General features: G+C 39.4%; 1 protein-coding gene across 1 annotated transcript in view; it reads right to left on the minus strand.

The window, feature by feature from the left end:
• Positions 1-24,431, minus strand: part of LOC118796978 (receptor-type tyrosine-protein phosphatase S-like) — a 217,850-nt gene that overhangs the window by 99,796 nt on the left and 93,623 nt on the right. Inside the window, exons 6-7 of the mRNA XM_036556159.1 lie at positions 18,280-18,468; positions 16,556-16,564 (exon numbers count right to left, since the gene is read on the minus strand). Of these exons, the coding sequence (XP_036412052.1) occupies positions 16,556-16,564; positions 18,280-18,468 (198 nt within the window). The remainder of the gene's footprint in view (positions 1-16,555; positions 16,565-18,279; positions 18,469-24,431) is intronic.

A 24,431-nucleotide genomic window follows, 5' to 3' on the forward strand; every position in this document is an offset into this window, starting at 1 on the left:
TGAAGAGAGCTTCTCTCTTTCTCTGCCTGTAGCCGGGAGGTGGCTGGGTGCCTTCGGGCCACAGATTCACATCGTGATGATCTGTAGCTAGCATGAGTCACCGAGAGCTAGCATTAGCCAGCCAGCTGAACTGTCTCCACAGAGAGAGAGAGAGAGAATGAGAGAGAGAGAGTGGGGGAAGGAGAAAGAGAAAACAAGAGAGAGAGAGAGACTAGCCTAATTGAAGTGGAAAACACTGAGAGAAGCACAGTGCTGGTTATTTTTCATTTGCTGAAGGACTTGAGTGCACTTTTTCCACTCTCTACTGCTAGCTAGCACACAGGACTGTGAGCATGACTAAGCATTATGCTGATACAGAAGCAGAAGGATTTGGTCTCAGGTGTCCTTTCCAGCGCTGACTGTTCCACACACTGTAACTTTGTAAAGCTAAGCTAAGCTGTGTATATAGGTGCCCATAAACTTCACATCAAACTCAAGTTGAGTTCAGGTAAAGTGGGACAGTGTAAAACGAGATGCTCAAGCTTAGCGACATTACCAATATGACAGTTCATTATACGCTTTTGTGAGTAAAATAGACACCTATTTACGTTTAGCAGCCTTCTTGAAGCCTGAATTTAGACTGTACTTTTGTCCATTTTTATAGATAACAGTATGTCTTGCAGTATCAGAAACCTCAAAAGCAAGTCTATTTGGGATTACTTAACACCTTGCCACAATGCTACATAAGCTTCCATTATGTGTTAGCTACACTAGCCTCTTAGCGCCACTTAAAAAACTAAAGAAGCACACTCCCAGCACCGCACATGGCTTGGCTGACTGACTACATTTGCGATTATGAGGAATTTTTGCAAATTAGACTTTTAGCAAAATTATTTCTTAAAGAAAAAAAGGAGCTAAGGTGTAGAGGAAACAATAACATTACCATATCCAGGCTCAAATGAAAATTAGGGGGGATACCTCAGGGCAATACCGTGAGGAATGAGGGTCTATTATATTAATACGATGCTGACCGATACGTAGACAGTGCAAAAACTACCCTAATAGAGACTGTTTTCAAAGTCCTTATGAGAAAGTCTGTTCACTTAGTGGCCATCTATGCAACGTTGCTGGGCAGTTACTTCCTGCCATACAAGTCCAGGGTCCTATCTCTTTGAATGGGATGAGACATAAAATGGAAACTAAGGGTCAAATTATCGTTTTAAAGAAATATTTAAAATTACTGGTAAAGTCTGACAAAAACTTCATTAACGGTTTGTAGTATTTGGCCCAGTAATGCACACTGGCTACTGTGCTTGCAAAGATCTCAATAGTGCGGGGTGGCTTCGCCTGCTAGCGGCATAACCAGCAAGGTGATTGGCTCTTTTTATTGAAGGGCGGGCCTTTCCTCGTAAACAGACGCCATGTTGAGTGTTACGAGCTTTCCCATCCATATTTCCCCCAGTGTCTCCTCCATTACACGTCTCTGCTGTTTTCTTAGCTTGAAATGTTATTCTAAGGGGTGAGATTTAAGTTTTTGGAAGCTACCAACACCTTATTTTGTATAGCTCATATCTTATTTTGTTTACTTTATTATGCTGCCTCAGTCAGGCACTTACAGTTGTATGCCCCTGGTTGAATGACATGTTTTGGTGAATGTCTAAGTGAGAATAAGTAAACACATCCTCTACAGAGAACACACTTCTGGTTATTTTAATGCACAAGTACTGTTAATTTGCTGAATTTAACATATTGGGGGGAAAACAAAACCAAAAATGTGGTCTGTGCAAAGGTTATGGCATTATGGCATTATATCTTTTCTTTTTTTAGTATGTTAAACTCAGCAAATAAATAGAAATTGTCACTAAAATTATCAAAAAATGCCATTTTTAGGTGCATTCCCTGTAGAGGATGTGTTATTTTCATGCAGAAAATCAACAGAACATGTCATTTGACTGGGGGTGTTCAAACTTTTGCAACTGCATGTCCAGTGTTTTGGAAGTCAGTGTGTTTTTCACATTGTGTTTAATATTTGCCAAAAAGTGTCCCATTTTACCTGAATTCACCCTAAATCTCATACTTTCGCCTGGTTTTCCTTTGACCTTGTCGCAAGCCTAAACGTTACTCTCTCACCTTCCCCCAGAACACCTTTCCATTCAATAAACGGGTTGAAGGTAACCACGGCAGAATAAAGAGTGACCCGCCATCCCTTTAGCTCTAACCTGTCATGGCGCATTGTGCTCTAAACCTCACCTGTCGAAAGGCTTCAGTGTAGCAGGCTTTAGCCCCCAACACACACACACACACACACACACACACACACACACACACACACACACAGAGTAGAGCTAGCCCTCCGGGGAGGTGGTGTGCTGATAATAAGAGCAGACGAATGCCTCACTCTGTCTCTCTGCGGTTGAGGAGAGTTGGTCCTGGCAACAAATTCACACACACACACACACACACACACACACACACACACACAAGCACGCACGCACAGACCCTGCCAGCAGACCGCCCCAGATTGATCCAGAAGATTCAGGTGGAAGAGACTAATGAGAGTACAGCGCCTCAGAACAAACAAGCAACCGCCCGCAACGGAATAGGTTTGTGTGTGTGTCTGTTTTAGGAGCTTTACGCAGGCAGGTGGAAAGCACTCAGCAAGTGAGGAAGAAGATGAGGCTGTTGTATTTTCCATGAGTGCACACACACACAAGCACGACTCCTGATGACTAGTTGGGCGTTATATGAAACAACAGGGGTTTCTGCAGCAAATGGCATTGTTGAAGCAATTTAGAGCAAAGCTTTTTGTTACGGCAATTTAAGGCAAAGTTTTGCCTTGTTAAAGTTGTACTATGTTCCTTTTTTTGCTTAAAATTGAAAGAAGCAGCATTACTGAGTCAGGTGAAAGAGAGCAAGCTACAATATGATGGCCCTGCATTGCTGCGAGTCGCCCTGCAAAGCTTGAAATAATGATTTTAAAGTCTGAGTTTTTCAGACCACATCATATGTCTTTATGTATTAACATCACACGCCCAGGCTCAAAAAGAAGGTCTGGTTCGATGTTTAGGTGTTAAATGAAAATCAACATTGTACTGATAAGGTACACTAAGATTTCCGTATGATTTACTTTCTTTCTCCACGTGTCCAGCAGTCAGTTCTCCTTCCATATTTAAATCTAATCTCAAAACTCCAAATCCCCAAAACTTACACAGTGTAGCTTTAAAGATTGTGCTTATATGTACTACATTGCAGACTCATTCTTTTTCTTTCTTTATCCCTCTCTGCCCATACGTCAAACATGCCAGTGTTCTCAGACAAAACACTACAACCAAGCCAAGGAGCACATGTAATGAGGACAAACAAGAGCACAGGTGAATCATTCTGGTCCACAATGGTCCCGCAGTAAGACACTAATCAATGATGAATGGGGCTGAATGAGGCTCACAAATTGTGCATCAATAGATGGGCTGGAGTGTGTAATTGTACACCTATATAGTGGACATATAAGCTGGACAAGAAAGTTTCTCCACTCTTAATCTTAGCAACACCCCAGGCAATTATTTTCTATCATACAAAACCAGAGTCCTATTTACTTAAATGGGAAGAGACCTATAAATCTGAACTGAAACTCAGGTTTGCCTGGACTCAATGCACCAAAAAATTATTTTTAAGGTTGTTCTGGCTACTACACATGCACATATTTCCACAACAAGTTAGGCTTTTTCCCTACTTAAGTCTTCACCAAGAAGGAAACTGGATCTTGTCATTGAAAGGTGGGACTAATACAGCTGCCATTTTCAGTACGAGCTATCCCATTCATATTTTAATCAGTGAAATGTCTCCTCCTCCTTTATAATATTTCTCATAAAGTGGCCAGAGGGTGGGAAGTACAAAACAGTTGATTCTAATAAAGCGAACAGTGGATTTTATTGTTATTAGGAGTTGCAGTATATCAACAATTGTAGGGATTGTTTAAAAGTTTCAAAAGTTTAGTTGTGATAGTTTGGTCGGTGAGGCCTGCATGCAATTACAGTTGTGTGCCTTAAAGCAAAAACATATTTACACCTTTGGTGAAAAAACTTTTCTCTGTTGTAGCCTCAATGTAGTTGATCAGCCAAGACAAGTTCAGTGTCTAGTGTTTGCTTCTTTAGTTTTGCACTGGAGCTATGAGGCTAATGTAACTAAAAAGTAATCAAAAATTATGTACACAAATTCATTTTGCACATACTACAGGCCAAAATGACCACACACTCACCTCAAACCATGCTAAATGGTTAAGCAATCTCAAATAGACTTGCTTCTGTATTTTCTGACATTGGATGACATACTGTTATCTATGAAAAACACCACTATTACAGAAAGGCTTCAGGTGGGTACTACTGCTGTTTTCAGCTATGCACATTGTCAGACATAAAGGTTCTGTGCAGGTACATTTTTCGTTCATCAAGGTACAAACAATGTAAATGTTCCCTAAAAGGTACAACAGTGGTTTTAAGGTCCAATCATGTCCAATTGTGAGGTTTTTCCAGGTGAAAAGTATGTATTTGTACCTTTTCATAACTAATGTTTTAAAACAGAGCAATACAATAAAAAGCCTGGAGATGAGACGGGGTGTGTGGCATCAGTACAACCTACAAAATATCATTTCAATGGATTATGGTACAATTATGTTCCCTGACTAAAAGTACTGAGATGTACCCTTGAGGGTACCACCCCAGCGAAAAGAGGGGTACTGCCCCAGTGACAGTTCACTACCTTTATTTCTGAGAGTCTTTGCCAACTGACTACATTTGGGATAAGGGGAATGTTATATAAGTTAGATTTACACTCCAGTCATATGTTCGTGTTCAAATGATTCAACAGCTTCTATCAGCTTGGTAAGTTCCTAGTAGCTATAACAGGTGAGTATAGCCATTTTTCTGTCAAAACAGCCATTTGTTAGGGAAAAAATAACTTCCCCGTGTTGCGCTGTACCTGTCAGAGGCTGTAAATCTGAAAGGCAAATGTCTACACATCGCACGGATGCCAAAACATGGAGAACTTCCAATTCGAACAGATAGGAGGCTCAAAATACCTCAAAACAGTTGCCTGGGGGTGCAACCAATATGGCGTCAAGAGTGGGAAGACTTCATGTTCGAAGTGAGTTTGTAATGAATGTTCTTCTCTCTCTCTCTCTTACACGCATGCCCCCCACCGTCGCTCGCCCGCTCGCTCGCTCTCTCACTGTCTAACTACAGTTCTTTGACGTGTGTTTGGTTCTCCTCTGCGAAATCGCATCCCAGTGGAATTTAGTAACGCTGACTTTTCAGGCTGTCTTGACAAGACAAGAGAAAGAAAAAAAGAAGAAAGAAAAAAGGCTGTCTGCTGCAGCAGGCTAACTCATGAGGAGAGAGAGAAGCAAGCAGGGAAAGAGGGAGGGGAAAGAGTGAGCGAGGCCAAAAGAATGGGAGGGCAAAGACCTTGAAACAATGGAAAAGAAAGAGAATATGTGAGTTTGTGTATGTATGTTTGTACATTATCGGGACAAAATGTCCTAACTTTATACGAAAACCAGAAAAGCAGGGCTAACCTACAGTGCTTCTTACTCAAAGCGCTTTTTAGAAAAAAATCTATGCCTGATTTTTTAAAAAACAAGGGGCAAAACCGTTTCTTTTTGTTACTGAGGTTAAGGTTAAGTTTAGGCCTAGAACATTATTATTATGTATAGATACTTACATAATCAATACAAGACATATCATTATATACTAGTATGGTTTGGAGAGCATTTTGCTGGCATAGTTTGGGTCTACTTGTCCTAGGGAAGGGTCAGATCCTATCATTAAACATCTGTCCTGACAGGAGTGGTCTCTTCCAGGATGGCAATGCACCAATCCACAGGTGTCACCGAATGGTTTGATGAGTATAAAAATAATCTAAATCATATGCTATGGTTTTCACAGTCACCAGATCTTAACCCATTTGGACATATTTGTGAGATTTTGGACTGACATATTGGAAAGTGCTCTTCACAACCATCATCCAAACTAGAGATGTACTGATATGGGGATTGTGGGCTGAAGCCGATATCCGATATTCACTATGTACATATCTGCTGATGCCGATACTGAAACATTTATAAAATCTATAAATTGGGACTACCTGGATTGGCATTACGAAGAAATATATCATTTATTTCTATAGGGTTACAAATGCAGTAAAATAAATGAAATGCAGAAATGTTAGCACAGTGACCAAGCATCACCTCAACATTCTGCTCTTCCAGAATACAATAATACAATACAGTAAGGCTCCAGAGACTCTAGAGACTCTATAGGATCTATGCCAATGTGCACTGAAGTAGATGGCTGCACTCCTGAGGATTCCTGCGGGAAAAATTTGCAGGCAGGAGCCGGAAACCAGCCCACTGTAGGCAGGGGCCGAAGCACGCATGAAGAGAAATCCCGCAAATTAATGAATAGCCCAAATAAAGTAGAATGATCACTAAATCATATATATAAACAATATAAAATGATAACAGTAAGATAGTTAAAATTTGTCATTCTAATGAAAGTCATTCTAAAGAGATGCAAAGCAAACAATCACGTGAACAACACGCAAATTCTTGTAGCTTGCAGAGATGGCGGGGCCTATTGTCTGATAGCCACAGCTGACAAAACCAGCAAGACTCAGATTGTGTGTATGTATATATATATATATATATATATATATATATATATAGATATATATATACACACACACACATATACATATATATGTATACATATACATATATATATATATACACACACAATCTCACACATATACACACTGATGATTGATGAGCCAAAACATTATGCCTAATATGCTGTTGGTTGCATGCTGCCAAAATAGCTCCGACCTGCCAAAGCTTGGACTCTCCAGGACCTCTGAAGGTGTGTATCTGTCACCAAGATGTTAGCAACCGATCTTCTAAGTCGTCCTATAAGTTGCATGTGGAGCCGCCGTGGATCGCATCTGTTGTTCCAGTACGTCTCACAGATGCTTGACTGAATTAAGACATGGGGAATTTAAAGGCCCGGGCGACACCTTCAACTCTTCGTCATGTTCCTCAAACCATTCCTGAACAATGTGCAATGTGTGCAAAGAAAACAGGACTCATCAGACCAGAAGATCTTCTTCCTTTGCTCCAAGGTCCAACACTTGCGTGCCCATTATAGATTTTTTGATGGTGGACAGGGGTTAGCATAGGCACTTTGACCTGTCTGTAGCAAAGCAGCCCCATATGCAACAGGGTGTGATGCAGTGTGTGTGTGGTAACACATACTTCCTGTAAACATCATTAAAAATTTCTGTGACTTGTGCCACAGTAGCTCTTCTGTCAGTTCAGACCAGATGGGATAGCCTTTGTTGCTCTCACGCATCGATGAACCTTGGGCGCCTAAAACCCTGTCTCCAGTTTGTGCTTTGTCCCTCACCAGACCACTGTCAGTAGGTACTCACCACTGCTGACCGGGAGCCTATTCTGACCAGGAGCCTTGCCGTTTAGAGCTTTGACCCAGTTGTCTGACTATAGCAATATGGCCCTTGTCAAAGTCGCTCAGGTCTTCTTGACTGCCCATTTCTCCTGCATTCAACACATCGACTGTGAGAACCAAATGTTTGCTTACCGTCTAATATATCCCAGACCTTGACATGCATTGTTGTTGTGAGATAATCAGCGTTACTTACTTCATCTGTAAGTGGTCATAATGTTTTGTTTCGTCAGTGTATATCGGTATAATCCATAAGGGACATATGTATGACCTCACATCTTGACATTCTATAAAAGCAGTCCTGTGAGATTGTGTGTGTGCTCTCATGCGTGTGAGTCAGGTAAGGTAAGCTGTGTGTGTGTTCTGGCTGAGTGCTACCAATCGCACTTGCCATCTGTCATCCTCTAATGTATTCATACACACACGGAGCTCCACATACCCAGGTAACGCTGCATGCTGAGCTTCTGGCAACTATGCTTCATGCACACTGACACACACTCTCACACAGGTGGAAAGAGCATTCAGGCAGAAGAACATGGATGTGGACTTGAATATTAGAAAATTATTACAGTTACTGGACACTTTATTAGAAACCCCAACTGTATGGCTCCACCTTGATGGTTAGAAACTGTAACGCATCTTTTGATGCACAATTTTAGTTAGCCATTCTGTCGGTCTTAATCAGTGGTCAGTTCCCGACTACAGAAGTGCTCTTGGCTGGATATTTTGTCCTTTTTATTTGAAAAGGAAATACAATATTATTGGTGTATTCAATTACTAATTAAGCTGGTAACTAATGCCTTTGATTTAGGGGTCTAATTTGTGTTTTTAGTAGGCTACATGTTTTTAGCCCCTAATATCTTTACATATTTACATTATTTATTATATATTTACATTACAGTTAAAGGTACATATACACACGTTTATTTATCTAGCAGGTAAATACTTGCACAGGTCCATGTCCAACTACTGCTAGCTCCGTATTGAGAACGAGTTACCATACAGCCTGATTCACTGTCAGAAATAAAGGTTCTGTGCAGGTACATTTTTCGTTCATCAAGGTACAAACAATGTAAATGTTCCCTCAAAGGAACAGCAGTGGTTTTAAGGTCCAATTGTGAACCTTAAATATGTTTTTTCCCAGGTAAAAAGAACATATTTGTACCTTTTCATAACCTAATGTTTTAAAACAGAACAATAAAATCAAAAACCTGAAGACGAGACATGTGGGGATGTGTGGAGTCAATTCAACTTAGAAAATATAATTTCAGTGGATTATGGTATAAGATGTACCCTTGAGGGAATCACCCCAGTGACAAGATGGGTACAACCCCAGTGACAGTTTAGTACCTTTTTTTCTGAGAGTGTTCCTTCAAAGGTACAACAATGGATTTAAGGCCCAACTGTGTACCTTAAATAAGTTTTTCCAAGAAGAAAGGTATGTATTTGTACCTTTCATAACCTTATGTTTTAAAACACAGAACAATAAAAGAGAAAGCCTGAGGTCTTTTCTAGAACTTCTAGAAAAAAATTAATTCTTGCAACTTGGTACAAAGATGTTCTTTGCCTAAAGGTACTGAGATGTACCCTTGAGGGTACCCCCCCAGTGACAAGAGGGGTACCACCCCAGTGACAGCTGAGTATCTTTTTTCTGAGAGTATACAGAAAGTGTTCAAAGGACACTAGGGCACTGTGGGAAATGTAGTGCCGGTAAGTGAACTCGCACGGCGATAATCTTTTAGTTTAGCCTAGCAGTCAAGGTAAAAACGGGAAACACTACAGCTTTCTTTATGGTCTGTTTACAGTATGTTTCGTTCATTGTACTCACAGTTTTGTGCCACTGCTGTTTTTTTGGTACATTTTGTTTATTCGAGCTTCATAAACCTCAGAAAAACTAAACAGCGTGATGCAAATTGGGTATCTAGCAAATGTTATATCGCAATTATAACATTTCTGCTGTATCACCCACCCATATTACTATGCAGATCATGCAAATAGCAGCTTTACCTTATTATCATATACATCAAAGGTTTCCAACATGTCTTTTCCCCCTTCTCTATCTCTCTCTCTCTTATACACTCACACACATAGCACTGCTCCTACTTCTTGATGGCAGTGCTTCTTTCTCAAAAGATGAAGAAAAAAAAAATTGCTTAATCCATATCTTATGCAACCCACTCCCAGGCTCTCTCTCACATTCTCTCTCCCTCATGCTCACGCGGTCCCTCACCGGGTTGAGAGATTTGCATTTCAGCCAAAAAGCTTCATTAGCCTATTGTTAATCTTGCCTTTAAAGAGTGTGGCTGCTGAGCGCTGGAACCAGTAAAATGTCACTGAATTTAAAAATAATCCAAGACCAGAGCCAAAGGGAGCGACTAGGACAGGGACAGACAAACAGACGAAAAACAGGGATAGGACAAAAGGACATGTGGACAGTAACCAGAGCAACATAGGGAAGTGTCCCAGACCAAACAAGGAGAGGGTGACCAAACACCAAAGAAAGGTTAATGAGCTTACAACCAAATAAACTGTAAGAATTTACATTTACATCATTTACTCCTCAACTCCGTGATCCAGGAGGTGAAATAAAATGTAATGTGTAGTGTGATTGACCTATTCAAGCTTTGCATGTTTCACCTCCCCCACCTGCTGCCCCCACCTATCATTAAGATAAATCGCTCAGCTAGCTCAGAAACCCTCCCTGATACCTTGGTTCACACAGAAACATGTCATGGATGGAAGGAAAATGAGTTGATTTCTGATTCACTTTGATTTTAAAGTCAATAAGAGTAAATATGAATAGTAATGGGCATAAAAAATCATAAATAAATTACTGAAACTGGCTGCAAAAGGTGTCTTAATTTGAAAGTGATCTGTTTCTTCTGCCTGTGCCGGGGAGGTGCTATTTTCTGTCCAAGCAACATGGCCTTGATAAAAGGTATACGGTGGCAGTGCTTCTTTTTATTAGACCTGGCTGTTCTGCTTATTTTTACCAATAATGAGTCTGCTCTAATCAGAAGCTCAGGCTGAGTCAGATCACTGTATCTCTGCAGCATCTGCGTCACTACACTGACCCTGAGTGTGAACTGACAACAGAGAGCAATTATAAAGAAAATTCTCTATTGTCGTATGCCTAAGTTTGAACATCCCTGGTCAAATTACAGATTTTTTTTTTCTGCAAAAAAACATAGTTTCTATTTATTTACTGAAGGTAACATAATTTAAATCATAAAACATCACATATAAAATGTTCCAGAACTTTTGCACAGGCAAGATTAAATTCAGCCAATACACAGTAACTGCGTATTAAAACGTGCAAAAATGTGTTCTCTGTAGAGGATGTGTTAGCTTATGACTTATTTTCAATAGAAAATCAACAAAACATGTAATTTGTGCAAGGGTGTTCAAACATTTGCTTTGGGAAATTGTATTGGAAAAACAATTCATGATGTAGTTTTACCAATATGTTAAACTAAACAAACAAAGCAGGGGTTTTTAAACTGTGGGTCCCAACGTGACTGCAGTGGGGTCGCAAAGCCTGTATATATATATCGCTGTTGTCGGAAGAAAACCTTGTATCTCCAAAATGGTAACTTTACAGGAGAAGGAAAAACCTACTTTACTTTTAATGTAAGTCAAAGGAACCAGACGTTTTTCAAAGTAATTTGGGGCCATTTCTTTTGGTCCATTCATCATGTATATATAAAGGAGTATTGACAAGTGGCTGGTTCAGAACAAAAGCATGAGCTGTGGCATCTTCTTTCAGAAAAATACTTCTCACTCACAGTCACAAAAAATAAATATTTAGTCAACCAGCTTAGATTAACCGATGACTGAACTTCTCATTCCCTCCAAATATAAAGAAACCCTGCTGCACAGGATGTGTTAAATTATTTTCACTCAGAAAATCAACAAAATGTATAATCTGACCAGGGGTGTTCAAACTTTTGTATACAACTGTATAATCGATGACAGATGACAGCCAAAATTTGAAATACCGTGTAAGAAATAGAGATATTGAGTGATAGAGAGACAATGCAGTATAGAGTGAAATGAGAACGGGACAGAACTGCGACAGAACATGTTGAAACTTGCACACACTTTCAGCCTCTATCTCTCTCTATCTCTCTCTCTCTCTCTCTCTCTCTCTCTCTGTCACTTCTACTCTGTACCTCCGAGTTCTCTCGTTGTTTCTGCATCTCCTTGTCTTTATGTCTCACCATATATCACACTTTGTCCCCCCATAAGTTTTAACAGCAGATTGGTTCAGCTTTTCCTCGTCTCCTGACACCGTCTACTGCTCTCTCTCTCGCTCTCTCTCTGTCTGTCTCAGCCTGTGACTCATTCTGAAGATCATGAAAGCTCCTTCACTCTGCACAGCTTACAATTATACCTCCCCGATCGTAGGGAAACAGAGTGTGGCAGAGACCTGTGATCCGTGTGCCTCTGTTTTTGACAAGAACAGGCTGACAGCTCTGTCGATGAACACTTCGGTCGCGGGAAAACAGAGAGGTGCTCATTCTGAGCAGAAAAAACGAGCCCCTGCGCTTCATAGACGTGAGGAAGGTTCAAAAGTTTGGAATCACTTGTCTTGAATAACTGTTGTTATTTTTAATATAATAATAACTTACATTTAAGTTATACACTTAAGTAATACAACATGAGTGTCTGTTATCATGAATAACATCATGGTCGCAGGAATGAGCCGAAGGTAATGCCATGGTGTTATTCGTGATAACACTCGATCTCAGGTGTTCTGTAGCTCTTCTACAACAGTTCTACAAAATCAAGGAAAAAAGTATAGAAAAGATACAAATACCGTGTTTAAATATTGTCAGTTCCTTGTCAAAGTAGCAGCCTTTTGCATAACTATTTCAGGTTCAGCTCAGCTTTATCAACATTGCCCTGAATGTGATTTAATTCCAGCCTGTCTGTAAAGCATTTTATAGCGCAAATTGTTGCCAACTTGTATTGACAGGTTTGAAATTTGATGTAGGCCAAGAGAAACTTAGAAAAGATACACTTATTGCGGTAGAAGGCTTCTTAACCAATCAGATTGTGTTATAGGAAGTGTTTGTATAAATACACATGCTAACACTGTCATAACAAAACAGAAATAGGAGTACAGGAGTACTGTAACAAGCAATGTTTAGTCCCTTTCTGTTGATCATGAGATGTCCATACAATGTAAACGCCAGCTGACGTTGTCAAATAGTGTAAAAGATTTAATTAATTAAATTATTAGTGCCATTTTTGATGGGCTCTAAACTTATAATATGCATTTGAGCAAAATCTAGTTAGGCATAGTTAGGTTGCACCCGTAAATTTGCAAAACTGCTTTAAAGACACCAGCTTAATCGCACAGTGCTGCAGTTTCTCACAAACAAACTTTTGCCTATGCAAAAGTTTGAAAATTCCTGCACAAACTAAATTTGATTTTCTAAGTTAAAGTTAACACATCCTCTATACGCTGACATTTTCTTCCCAAATTTTAGTGTACAGTTTATTTATTTGCTGAGTTTAACAATAAAACATGAAATAGAAAATGTGCCATAACTTTTGCACAGATCGCATTTTAAGTTTTTTTTCTCAATGTATTAAATTCAGCAAAAAGCAGCAATTATGCATTAGAATGTGCAGATGTGTTCTCTGCAATCACATGTTTATTTACAATATTTTTTGTCAACATACACCAAGATTTGAGAACTGCATTTGAAATCTAATATATTCTGTGTGTTAATTTTCTTATAACATTCTCATCCTCAATGTCATATGGTGTTCTGTCATTTTAGAATCATCTACAGATTTTTTCATCAGTCTAAATTCCAATAAAACTACTTTTATTTTTTCATTTTTTACTTTTTATTTTTTTAGCTTTCTATTAGTTATTTGAACCTGTGGACTTGAACAGAACTAGCATATTAGAATCATTTGATCCATTTGTTTGCAACCAGATTATTGAAAACGCTGATACCAAACTTTTGACCAACGACACCAAGCTGTGTGTGTGATTATGCAACACATGGCTAGCCCCCTTAAAATAAACAAGCATTAGCCTATCTGCTGTGTCACTTCTCATCATTAGCAAATACATGCCAGCGACGTGTTCCACGTCAAACAGTAAAGTGGGTCAAGTGGGGTCTCCTTCATTACTCATCAGGGAACAGGTGTGAGGAAACCATCTCACGCTGATTAGTGGGATCAGAAAGGTAAAAGTGACATGCAGTGCTGTGCAAACATCGAAGGCCACCTGAGTAAATTACATTTAAAGCTATTTATCTATTTATCTATATTTATCTAGACTACGCATTTGTCTGCTCGGGAATATGCAAAATACACATAAAAGTTAACGCAATCATTTTTTTCATAAATTTTCATGTATGTCAGTGTGCTAACCCTTTCCAAACTTCTCCTCGAGGAAGCACAGTATTTACAGTTACCAACCAGCTTCTGCTAATCAGAACTTCATTATGTTAAATGAGGCTGGTGGTGAAATTGTGAGTTGTGGTAATAAATTGAAAAGTTCTTTGATCAAAATAATAAAAAGAAAACAATAAATGTGTTTCATTCAGTTTTCATGCCCATCAAAAGAAGAAACCACGAAGCGACTGATCTGCATCGTCTTTAAAGATTGGACCAATCAGAGAGCGCTTTGTCAAAGTATGTGACATTGTGTTAATTCCATTTTGTCTCCGTGCCCCAGATTTCCAAACTGCATTATATTAAAACAGACCAAAGTTTTACAGCCTGTTTTAAATCATTAGAGAATTTATTCGTTGTTTTTTTTTGGTCATTCTTTTTTTTTTTAATTTGCATAATTGTTGGCTGTAGCTACTGTTTCAGTAGCACACAGCTGTAAAGTCTCACTGTTCACCTTTCTTTGCCTTCACCGAAGTCTCATGGCTGTAAATGTCACAGCAAAAGTTTGATTCACAAATGCTGCACAATGTCATCGCAGCAACAGCCAACACTGGATTCAGTGATGTATTGACACGTGGCGCGACATTTATAACGGATGCTAAGCTATTTATTCAAGTCATGTCATTACTTATATTACTGCTGCCTCATAAGCTGTTTAGTTGTTAGCTGCTAGTTAAATTGCTAACCTCTGAGCTAATGAATCTATGACAAGTAGAAGAAATAGATCAGTATAACCAACATCATAAACTTGCAATGTGGCTCAGCCTGTAAACTACTCTTGTTTTCTATCGCTATTCAGGGGCCACATCCTACATTTTCGTGCATTTACTATTTTTCCTCCACCTTTAATATGTAATACTGGATATCAGGGGCAATACACTCAGAAATCTAACGAGTTTACCAGGACTGTCCAATTGCAGCATTATAATTATTAGATTGGGGTGTCAAACTCAGTTCCTTGCTGCCCACAGCTCTCCAGAGATTAGCATTTTCTTTCTTTTAACACTCTGAATTCAACTTTTGAAGGCCTTGCTAATAAGCTGATGAGTTGGATCAGATGTGTTAAATAGGGATGCACAATGATACTGGAATCATATCAGTATCAGCAGACATTTGATTATAAATATACTAAAAAATATCATAATCCATTTTACATGTCCATTTTCCAGCCTCTCTTTACCCTTAGAAGTAAGCATGCTGTTTTTTCTGTTGCTGTGCCTTTAAAACTGACGTTTGTAAATGACTTCTGCTCTGGCTGGCTGCCTGTCAGATCCAGTGACTGGAAAGGCCACTGAAGAACACTGAAGACATTGTGGCGTTCATGAAACCAGTTTGAGACGACTTTTGCTTAGTGACATGGTGCATTATCCTGCTAGAAGCAGCCATTATAAGTAAAAAATTTGTAATTTGCATAAACTGTGTCCATGAAGCACATGGTCAGCAACAGTACTCAAATAGGCTGTGGCATTCAAGCGATGATTGATTGGTATTAAGAGGCCCCAAGTGTGTAGAGAAAACATTCCCCACACCATTGCACCACCTCCACCAGCCTGGACCTTTGAGACAAGGCAAATTGGGTCCATGTATTTATTCTGTAGACACCAAATTCTGACCCTATCATTTGTGTGCTTCAGCTGAAATTGAGATTCTTCAGACCAGGCTACATTTTTCCAGTCTTTAGCTGCCCAGTTTTGGTGAGCCTGTGCCCACTGCAGCCTCAGTTTTCTGTTCTTGGCTGACAGAAATGGAACCCATCGTCGTCTTCTGCTGTTGTAGCCCATCCGCCTCAAGGTTTGATGCATTGTGCATTCTGAGATGATTTTCTGTTCACCACAATTGCACAAAGTGGTGATTTGGGTTACAGTAGCCTTTCTGTAAGCTCGAAGCAGTCTGGGCATTCTCCACTGACCTCTCTCATTAACAAGGCGTTTCTGTCTGCAGAACTGAACTCACTGCATGTTTTTTTCTTTATCGCACCATTCTGAGTAAACTCTAGAGACTGTTTTGTGTGAAAATCCCAGGAGATCAGCAGTTGAAATACTCAAACCAACCTGTCTGGCACGAGCAATCATGCCACGGTCAAAATCACTGAGATCACATTCTGATAGTTGACATGAATATGACCTGAAGCTGCTGGCCCATATCTGCATGATTTTATGCACTGCACTGTTGCAATATGATTGGCTGATTAGATAACTACATGAATAATTAAGTGTACAGGTGTTCCTAATAAAGTGCACAGTGAGCGTATGTAAACGTGTTGGCCTTTTTGACATCACAAAAAACAGTTAACTGAAAATGACGTGTTTGCATGGTTTTCATATACGGATCATACAGACTAGAGAGTGAATTATATGTTTTGAACCATTTTATTAAAAAAAAAAAGCAAGGAAATTGGGGTTTTCCATGATGAAGGTCCTTTAATGTTTAAAGTAATTTATAAAACAAGCAAAAACTTACACTTACTAACCAGATAAATAGTTTTAGACAGTTCTCTTGGGCCAGCCTAAACGTTTGCACAGTACTGCATTTAGCGGCTGCAAGATTTTAGTTAAGGACAAAATCGGGTTACAAAGCACACGCCATTCTTCGCTAGGATTGGGTTAAAAAAAAAAGAGTTCGGTCTGGGTGAGATAAATACTTACCAAAGACTCCTGAGAGTTTCAAGGAAAAATAAAACAGAAGAGAAAAAGGAGGGAAAGAAACAGTGGTAACTTTTGAGTATCTACAGTTCAAAAGCAGCTGCTGGAAGACATGAGCCGTCTTCTTGCTTTTGATGGCCATATGCCACAACCAGCTTAAAAAAATAAAAAGGGCCTCGGCTGGTAGGGAATGTGGACTGTTATGAAAATTATGAAAAATGAAGCGAATTGGGAATAAATTGCATCTAATGAATCACTAAGAGTAAGTACAGAAAAATACAAGACGGCTCCACGGGGATCAGACAAATCAATGAAATAAATAAGAGAGATTTTAATGAGGGTGAGAAGCACAGGCACTGATACGAATGATGAACATGAGCAAACATAAAAAAACAGATGAGAGTTAGAACATTGTTAAATGAATAAATTCTCTAATCATACCCTGCTGTTCAGCCTCTGCTCGCAAATTAAAGTCAAAAATCGAATCATATTCCTTTATAGCCCTACCGAGATTAGCTGCAGTGGAAAAAAAAAGTAGTGATTTTAAAAATCTTTCCAAATACCCTTTCATTTCAACACATTTTCAGGGTCAACAAGCATACAAGCTCATTTTTGGAGCAAGTAAAATGCACCAATTTCACTGCTGATACAGATTCTGTGGAATACACAACATTAATATGATTATATATTATGAAAGCCTTACATAAATGTCTGAAGATATTATGTAAAATGAATTTAACTGGAAGACTTTAACTTTGCAAAACACACAAACAGTGTTAACAGTGGCGGTGATAGGAACCACACATCCAAAGCATTTAACACCTCTAAAAGCTTCCTTACAGAAAGTTACTACATGAAATGGCTCTGAATACGCTGCCTGATGCCTCAGACACTGTTTTACAATAGTGTTGAAAAGGTTTTAGCCTAAAATATATTTTTAAGAAGACAAGTAAGAAGGTTCCTATCACCAAAACCATTTATCATATTACGCTTAAGAATAACTGAAAGGAATAAGAGGTAACTACTCTGATCACGGATACTTGAAATGCTTGAGTCAAAATTCAGTGAGCATGTTTACATGCACTTAATAATCTGATAACTGCAGAAAATCTTTTTTTTTGTCAGTAACATGTTCAACGCATTTGCATGCACTTGGGTAAACAGATAATAGGAAAACTCTGGGTCTACATGAGTCAGGTAGTAAAGTAAACGTAAAGTACGTAAAAGTAAACGTAAAGTAAAACTCAAACTTCGTGCCACAGCTTTTTCTTTTACACATGACTTTACCAGAAAATATGAATATACACAATCTAGAAGATGAAAAATATTAAAATTCTTCATATCATCAAGCATGTAAGTGTGTTATTACCATCTCTCAGGGGCTGGGTTAACAATGAAAATGTGCAGACTGAGAACAATGAAAGGAATCAGAGTAAGGGTATGCATGTGTTGAAAAACTCCATTACTGAGCTAAGATCTAGCTATCTTTATCAGATTTCTTTGCTGATTTCTTAATCCAATCTAAGTAATCAGAATATTCTGTTTACATGACCAATTAAATAATCAGATAACTGCCAAAATCTGATTGTGAACGGATTATCAGGTGCATGTAAACGCACTCACTGAATCAAATCAGTTCACATCTGACTGTAAATAAATACATAACATCAAAACAAACCACCACTTTCCAAAAAATCAGTGTTTCATCAGCACTCTTGATAACGTACCTGATCGCAGCTGTTTGATACGGCCCTGGTTGAGGGCAGGCTCCACAGGCAGGAAGTCTTTAAACCAAGAAATCTCCGGATCCGGGATGCCACTGGCGGCACAGAGCATGGTGGCTGTGCGCGTTCTCTCCACCACCTTCAGTTGTGGACCCATGTCTATGCTGGGGAAGCCAAACGGCAGCTGGTCCTCTGCAGAGCGAGACAGGGAGAACATCATGAGAAAGGTCATAGATATGGATATAGAAGTATCTTAGTTTATAGCAGAAAGCAAGAAAAAGTGCCTTCAGAGGAGGCCTTAACACTGTAAGTACTGTTGTAATGCTCTGATTTCATTGTTCAGTTTTGGTTGGAAACAAAACGGTTAAAATCTTTAAATGCCCAATGTCCAATCAGGATTTTTCTTTCTATTGTGTCTAGGTAGATAATGTCAAGCAATCTCTCCCACTGGTTAGAACTTCATAAGCCTAACTAGTCAGATTAACCACCAACACAATTAAAATTGACAGTTTATTCAACCAATCATTTTGCGATTTACAATGGGTAGGACCAATAAAAACATCCAAGAAAAAAACATCACTCTAGGCCTTCTAGAAGCCCTAGATATGTCATTAACCGCAAATATACTATTAGAGTTGTTAGAGATAACAACTCCAACAATAATCGTGGTCTTGAGGGGCCAGACATGATCTCAGCCAGTGCTGAATATACGCCTGGTGTGGGGACAACTTGTTGGAGCTGCACTCTGAATTGTATTACTGAGTCAGGAGCAAAAAAAACACTAAAATATGGCGAATCACCCTGTAAACCCCTGAAACTCAGAGTCAAGTTGGATTTCACAGGGGTTCTTCAGACCACATCATACTTATTAATGTCACACATACAGGTTGAAAATGAAGATCTGCCTCGATGTTAAGGTCTCAAATGCAAATCAACATTACACTGCTAAAGATCTGATGACAACAGTAGATAATTCACTCACATCCTCAGACGACAGTTGTCTTTGAATACTCTTAACACACTCACAATCATCAGATTCATCAGCTCGGGAAGGGGTCTGAAGCACAACCTACGTTACAAAATGTTGCATATTTCCACCATTGAGTTCTCAGAGTCTACAAAACTAGTGTATCTATATACCTTTGTGGTGTATTGTGGTTAAATTTGCCGCAAACATGGGTACACAGCCAGTAAAACCTGCCCAAGAATTATTTTAGTCTGTGTTCTTTTAACATCAGCAGTGCACAGCCAAATAAGCTAGCTAGAAAAACAATATCGTTAGTTAACATAACTGATTTCTCTTGCATGAGGTAATGTTTATTTTTACTGTATGCAACATACAATGTAAAATATATGTTAACAAATGCTACATGCTTTAAATAAAACATCTTTTACAATCTTCCAAAAAGTGTTCTTGTGCACCATCATTAATCTAGCGCTAACATACTTCTAGACACAACAAGGTTTTGACCTTTATTCCTCCAAACTGAAGGCCTAGCTCCAATATCCATAGTCTGCCACTATATTATATGGTTATTAATTAGAAATGGTTGAGGTTATTCAAAAATATGGACTCATTCATGCTATAATCTGTAAACTTTGAGGTCATAAGTGGTATACTACATTCTTGATACTTTTATGTGGCTCTGTGTATTGGTCAAAAGTAAAAGACTATGTGTAGTTTTACTATAATACATGTATGTAGGTTTTTAAGCGTTTGTGACATGTCAGGCAGTTGGCTTTATTCTTATAGATCAGAAAAATGCGAAACTTAATAATGGTTTCCTCTTAAAAGTTCATCTGAAACCAGTTAATTCAAAACAACACTTTTATCATGTCAAATCTGTCTTAAGTGCCACACTTTTGCGAGAAATGTCTGCTGCTTCTCCAAGCAGAAGCAGATTGTGGCCTCTTATCTTTCTTGCAGTCACTGTGGGTTCTGCAGGGTTCTGATCTGGGACCACTACTTTTTCCATGCCTATGATGGCACACCACACATACATAATTGCCCGAATTTGATTTGATAATGGGAGAAAAACTCTAATCACATTTCACAGTTTATTGCAAAAAAAAAAGTTTTAAAAACAGAATCTTAAAGAACATGGCAGCCTTCCAATAACACCATGTCTGCAGAAGAAAGATAATTATCAAGCTAAAACTTTGAAACAGCATCTAAGCTGCTAATGCTCTGAAACCTCATCCAAGTAAATGACTCTTTCAGTTACTTTCGATGGTTGTTTATTGCAATTTATTTCTCCATTCTCCATAGATTAGCTGCCCACTTATGAGGGAGTTTCGCTTTTTCTATGCAATCTGAAGCGTTATTGAGAGAAAGGACACACCACCCACATCCAGTGCGTGGTTATTGCTCACCGAGCCTCCGGTGGGCGGAACTCATTACTAAACGTTATAAATAAAACAGCCAGCCACTCAGTGCGCAAAAATGATCAGAGGTAAACTAAGGAACAGCACGCTTTTGGTTCTTAAATGGAGGAGAATAGTGTGTAATTATGTACCTACATAATCACTATGCGCGGATGCACCTCGCCAACGACTACGCCAATTACACAGTGCGCAGCAGCCGGTGGGGGAGGGGCGCCACGGCGCAGCTAATAATTATTTGTTAGGTTTAATTGAAAAGGCAGAAAAGACATGGGAGTTCAAGTAAACACAAGGATGGAGGTCACTGCTCAACCAAGGTCTGGCTGTACGCTCTAAGAAAGAAGAAATGAAGGCCAGAGCTCAAGTAACACACTATTTGCAGAATGCTGTTGCTCCAGCTCCACATTATTGTATGTATTACTGCTGTCGGAAGAAAACCTCATATCTCCAAAACGGTCAACCTACTTTAATTTAATGTAAGTCAATGGAACCAGACGTTTTTCTAAGTCATTTTAGGTCATTTCTTTTGGCCCATTCATCATGAAATTTACACACAATGTAAAAAACAGCGGGTATTTTCAAATTATGTCAAAAAACAAAAAATGACAAAAATGGAGATACAAGGTTTTCTTACGAGAGCAGCGAGATATATATATATATATATATATATATATATATTTGATACACACACACGTTAAGGAATATTCAATATTATTAAAAGATACAGAGAAAATGGAACTTTAAACAACCATGCGCCGTGTTAGACCTGGTTGACCATCAAAACTGTCACCATCAAATAAGCTTTTATCTTTGACAGAGAAGAGAAAATCAAGCTCCACTCTTGCTTCAGATCTGAAAATGTTTCTGTCCACCTTCCACTGTGAGAACACAACTCAGTCTTATGGGTCTGAAAAGAAAAAAACGACATTTGCGTTAGCCCTCCTCTAGTCCTTCATCAGTGGTCAGTTTCAAACCACAGAGCTGCTCCTGCCAGGATATTTTTAGGTAGTGGACCGCTCTCAACTTAACAGTGTGTATAAAAACCACCGCTGTGCCTGATAGACTCGTAGCAGCAGCACTGCAACTACCATGTCAGTGTCACTGCTGTGTCGAGAATGGTCCACCACCCAAATAATATCTGGTCAACAGTGGTCCTGTGGTCAGAAACAGACCAGTGATTTAGTTGAGAGATTGTGCTGCATTCTGTAATTGTACACCTTGACAGTGAACCTATCAGTGAGGCAGCCAATAAGTGGAAGTGAATGATGAGAGAAAAGGAAAATATTTTTGTTTAATTTGCAAATCATACAAAGAACAACGGACTGACCACCCCAGAGTCCAGACCTCAACATCACTGAACGTGTTTGGGATTACATCGATCTGAGAAGCAGAAAGCGCAACCAACTTCTAAGACTGAACTTTGGAGGTGTGGAAAAATAGCCCTGCAGACAGGTGTTTCTGATAAATTGAACAACGAGCTTGGACAGTATGTATGCAGAGCTATTTGGGGGATCCCTGTTTTGGAGGGAAATGAATGGACAGACCTCGTCTTTATTACTCACAGCATATTTAAGTTGTCAAGGATGGCTAAAGATGTGCACAGGGGCATGAGTTTCGCTAACCATGCTAAACACAGCCCAGCCCTGCTGCCTCTGAATCACTGCTGGACTGAGAGATTATGCAGGATTGAAAAGAGAGGGTGGATCTATGATAGGGAGGGGAGGCATTTTCCCTTGGGTCAAATTTCTGCTACACGCATCTGCTCCTGCAGCTAAAAGAGAGAGAGACAGAGAGAGAGAGAGAGATGGTGCAATGCTGTCTATGGTTACTGATATGATTATGCAAGCATCTGTTTTTTTAATGAGTTTCTGCCACGAAGAAGCATTTTTTGAGGTGTAGAAATGGTGTGTTGCTAATTGCTAATCGTTCCGTCCCGAAACAAGAGATAAACAACATCACAAATAAATTGCAGCCTGTCCAAACATTTACAATCAAATGCTGTAGCTTTGCCGCAATTCTTTAAACTGATTAACGGCATAAAAAAAACAGTAAAGCGCTGCGCAGATGCGCTTTATTTCTGGGCGTCAATAAGGAGAGGAGTTAACTGTGCAGTTTAATGGCAGCAGAGCCTGGAGAAGAACCTGGCGAGAGGGAGTGAGAGAGAGAGGCTGGAGGGCTTTTCCCTTTGGGGCTCGCTCTGAAGAGAGCAGGCTGCCTCCGTTTACACAGGGAAGATGAAGCTTTGTATAGACGCCAGCGTGTTGAGCCAACAATAGCAAGGCAAACATCCCATTTTCTGTTCAAACACACACACAAACATACGCACATAGATGCGCACCAGACCCACGCAAAAGTTGCACGAGCGTGCGCGCGCACTAAGAGCTAACTCCCATCAAACAGGGGAAAAGGAGATGGAGTGGAAAAAAGGCTTGCGAGATGAAGAGGAAGAGACTGAAAGAGGGACGAGTAAAGAAGGAGTGGGATGAAAAAAGGAATCAGAGACAGAGAGGGATTGGAGAAAAGTGGGGGGGGTTTGATGCATATGGGGGATGAGGGAGTGAGTCAGCGAACGGGCGCATAAGTGAGGGAGAGAAAAGAACATACAAAGGAGGATATAAAAAGAGAGAGGGAGAGAGAGAGAGAGAGAAACATTCCTCCGAGAGCGCGTGCCTCTGGCTGAGAGATTGTACGCCACCCTTCTTCTGCCCGCTGCAGCGCATGCTGGTACATTTTCTGCCACTATCCTTTGGCAGCCGAGCAGAATAATCAGGCTTACTCAACTGATCACAAGCATTCTCTCTGCTGCGGCCTTTTAGCGCACAGCGCTGCTGGCCCCGAGGCCTTCAAAGAGAAAGGAAATGAGAGGGGGAGGCATAAAGGCAGAGGCAGAAACCTCTTGGCCTGAAGAGCGTTTGTGTGTTCTTGTCAGCGAGAAACAGTTCCAAGCAAAAAATAAAATTTTACACAAATTTCCCCCTTTTCCACACAACAGCTGAGACATGTTTGGTGTCTGAGCTTTGCTTCTTCAGTTTTGCACTAGAGCTATGAGGCTAATGTAGTTAACCGGTAATGGAAGCTTATACCTCACCTATTAGCATCATCCACGTTGCCTAAATTATCACATCCAGCTTAAACTGCATTCTAATAAATATGCTTATGTGGGTTCTGACACAGTATGACATACCATTATATATAAAAATGGACAATAGTAGGGGAAAAGCTCAGGCCACAGGATGGTACTGTTTTTTGCTATACAATGTTCTTTTGTCCACTTTTATAGATAACAGTATGTATATATATATATACATACATTTATACAATGTCTTTATATTTCAATTTATATATTTATTATATAATATATATATAATAACAGCAACAGGCATATTCAAATTATGTCAAAAACTGAAAAACGCCAAAAATGGAGATACAAGGTTTTCTTCCGACAACAGCGAGATATATATACATATACATATATATATACATATATATATATATATATACCAAGTAAGTCTATCAACATCAACAGAAATGGCCCAAAATTTGTTCATCTTCAATCATCTTTTTGGAGATGCACAGTTTTGTATCTGAAGAAGTACAGTACTGTTCAAATTTGGAATCACTGCTCATATTTATATTTTTTAATTTCATACACAATAACTGTCGGAACAAAACCTGGTATCTCCAAAAGGGTAAATTTACAGGGCAGAGACAAACATTCTTAACTTTTAATGGAAGTAAATGGAGAAATACTTTTTTGTTCATCATGAAATTTT

This window comes from Colossoma macropomum, unplaced genomic scaffold (genome assembly GCF_904425465.1).
Source record: "Colossoma macropomum unplaced genomic scaffold, Colossoma_macropomum, whole genome shotgun sequence".
Taxonomy (NCBI): domain Eukaryota; kingdom Metazoa; phylum Chordata; class Actinopteri; order Characiformes; family Serrasalmidae; genus Colossoma; species Colossoma macropomum.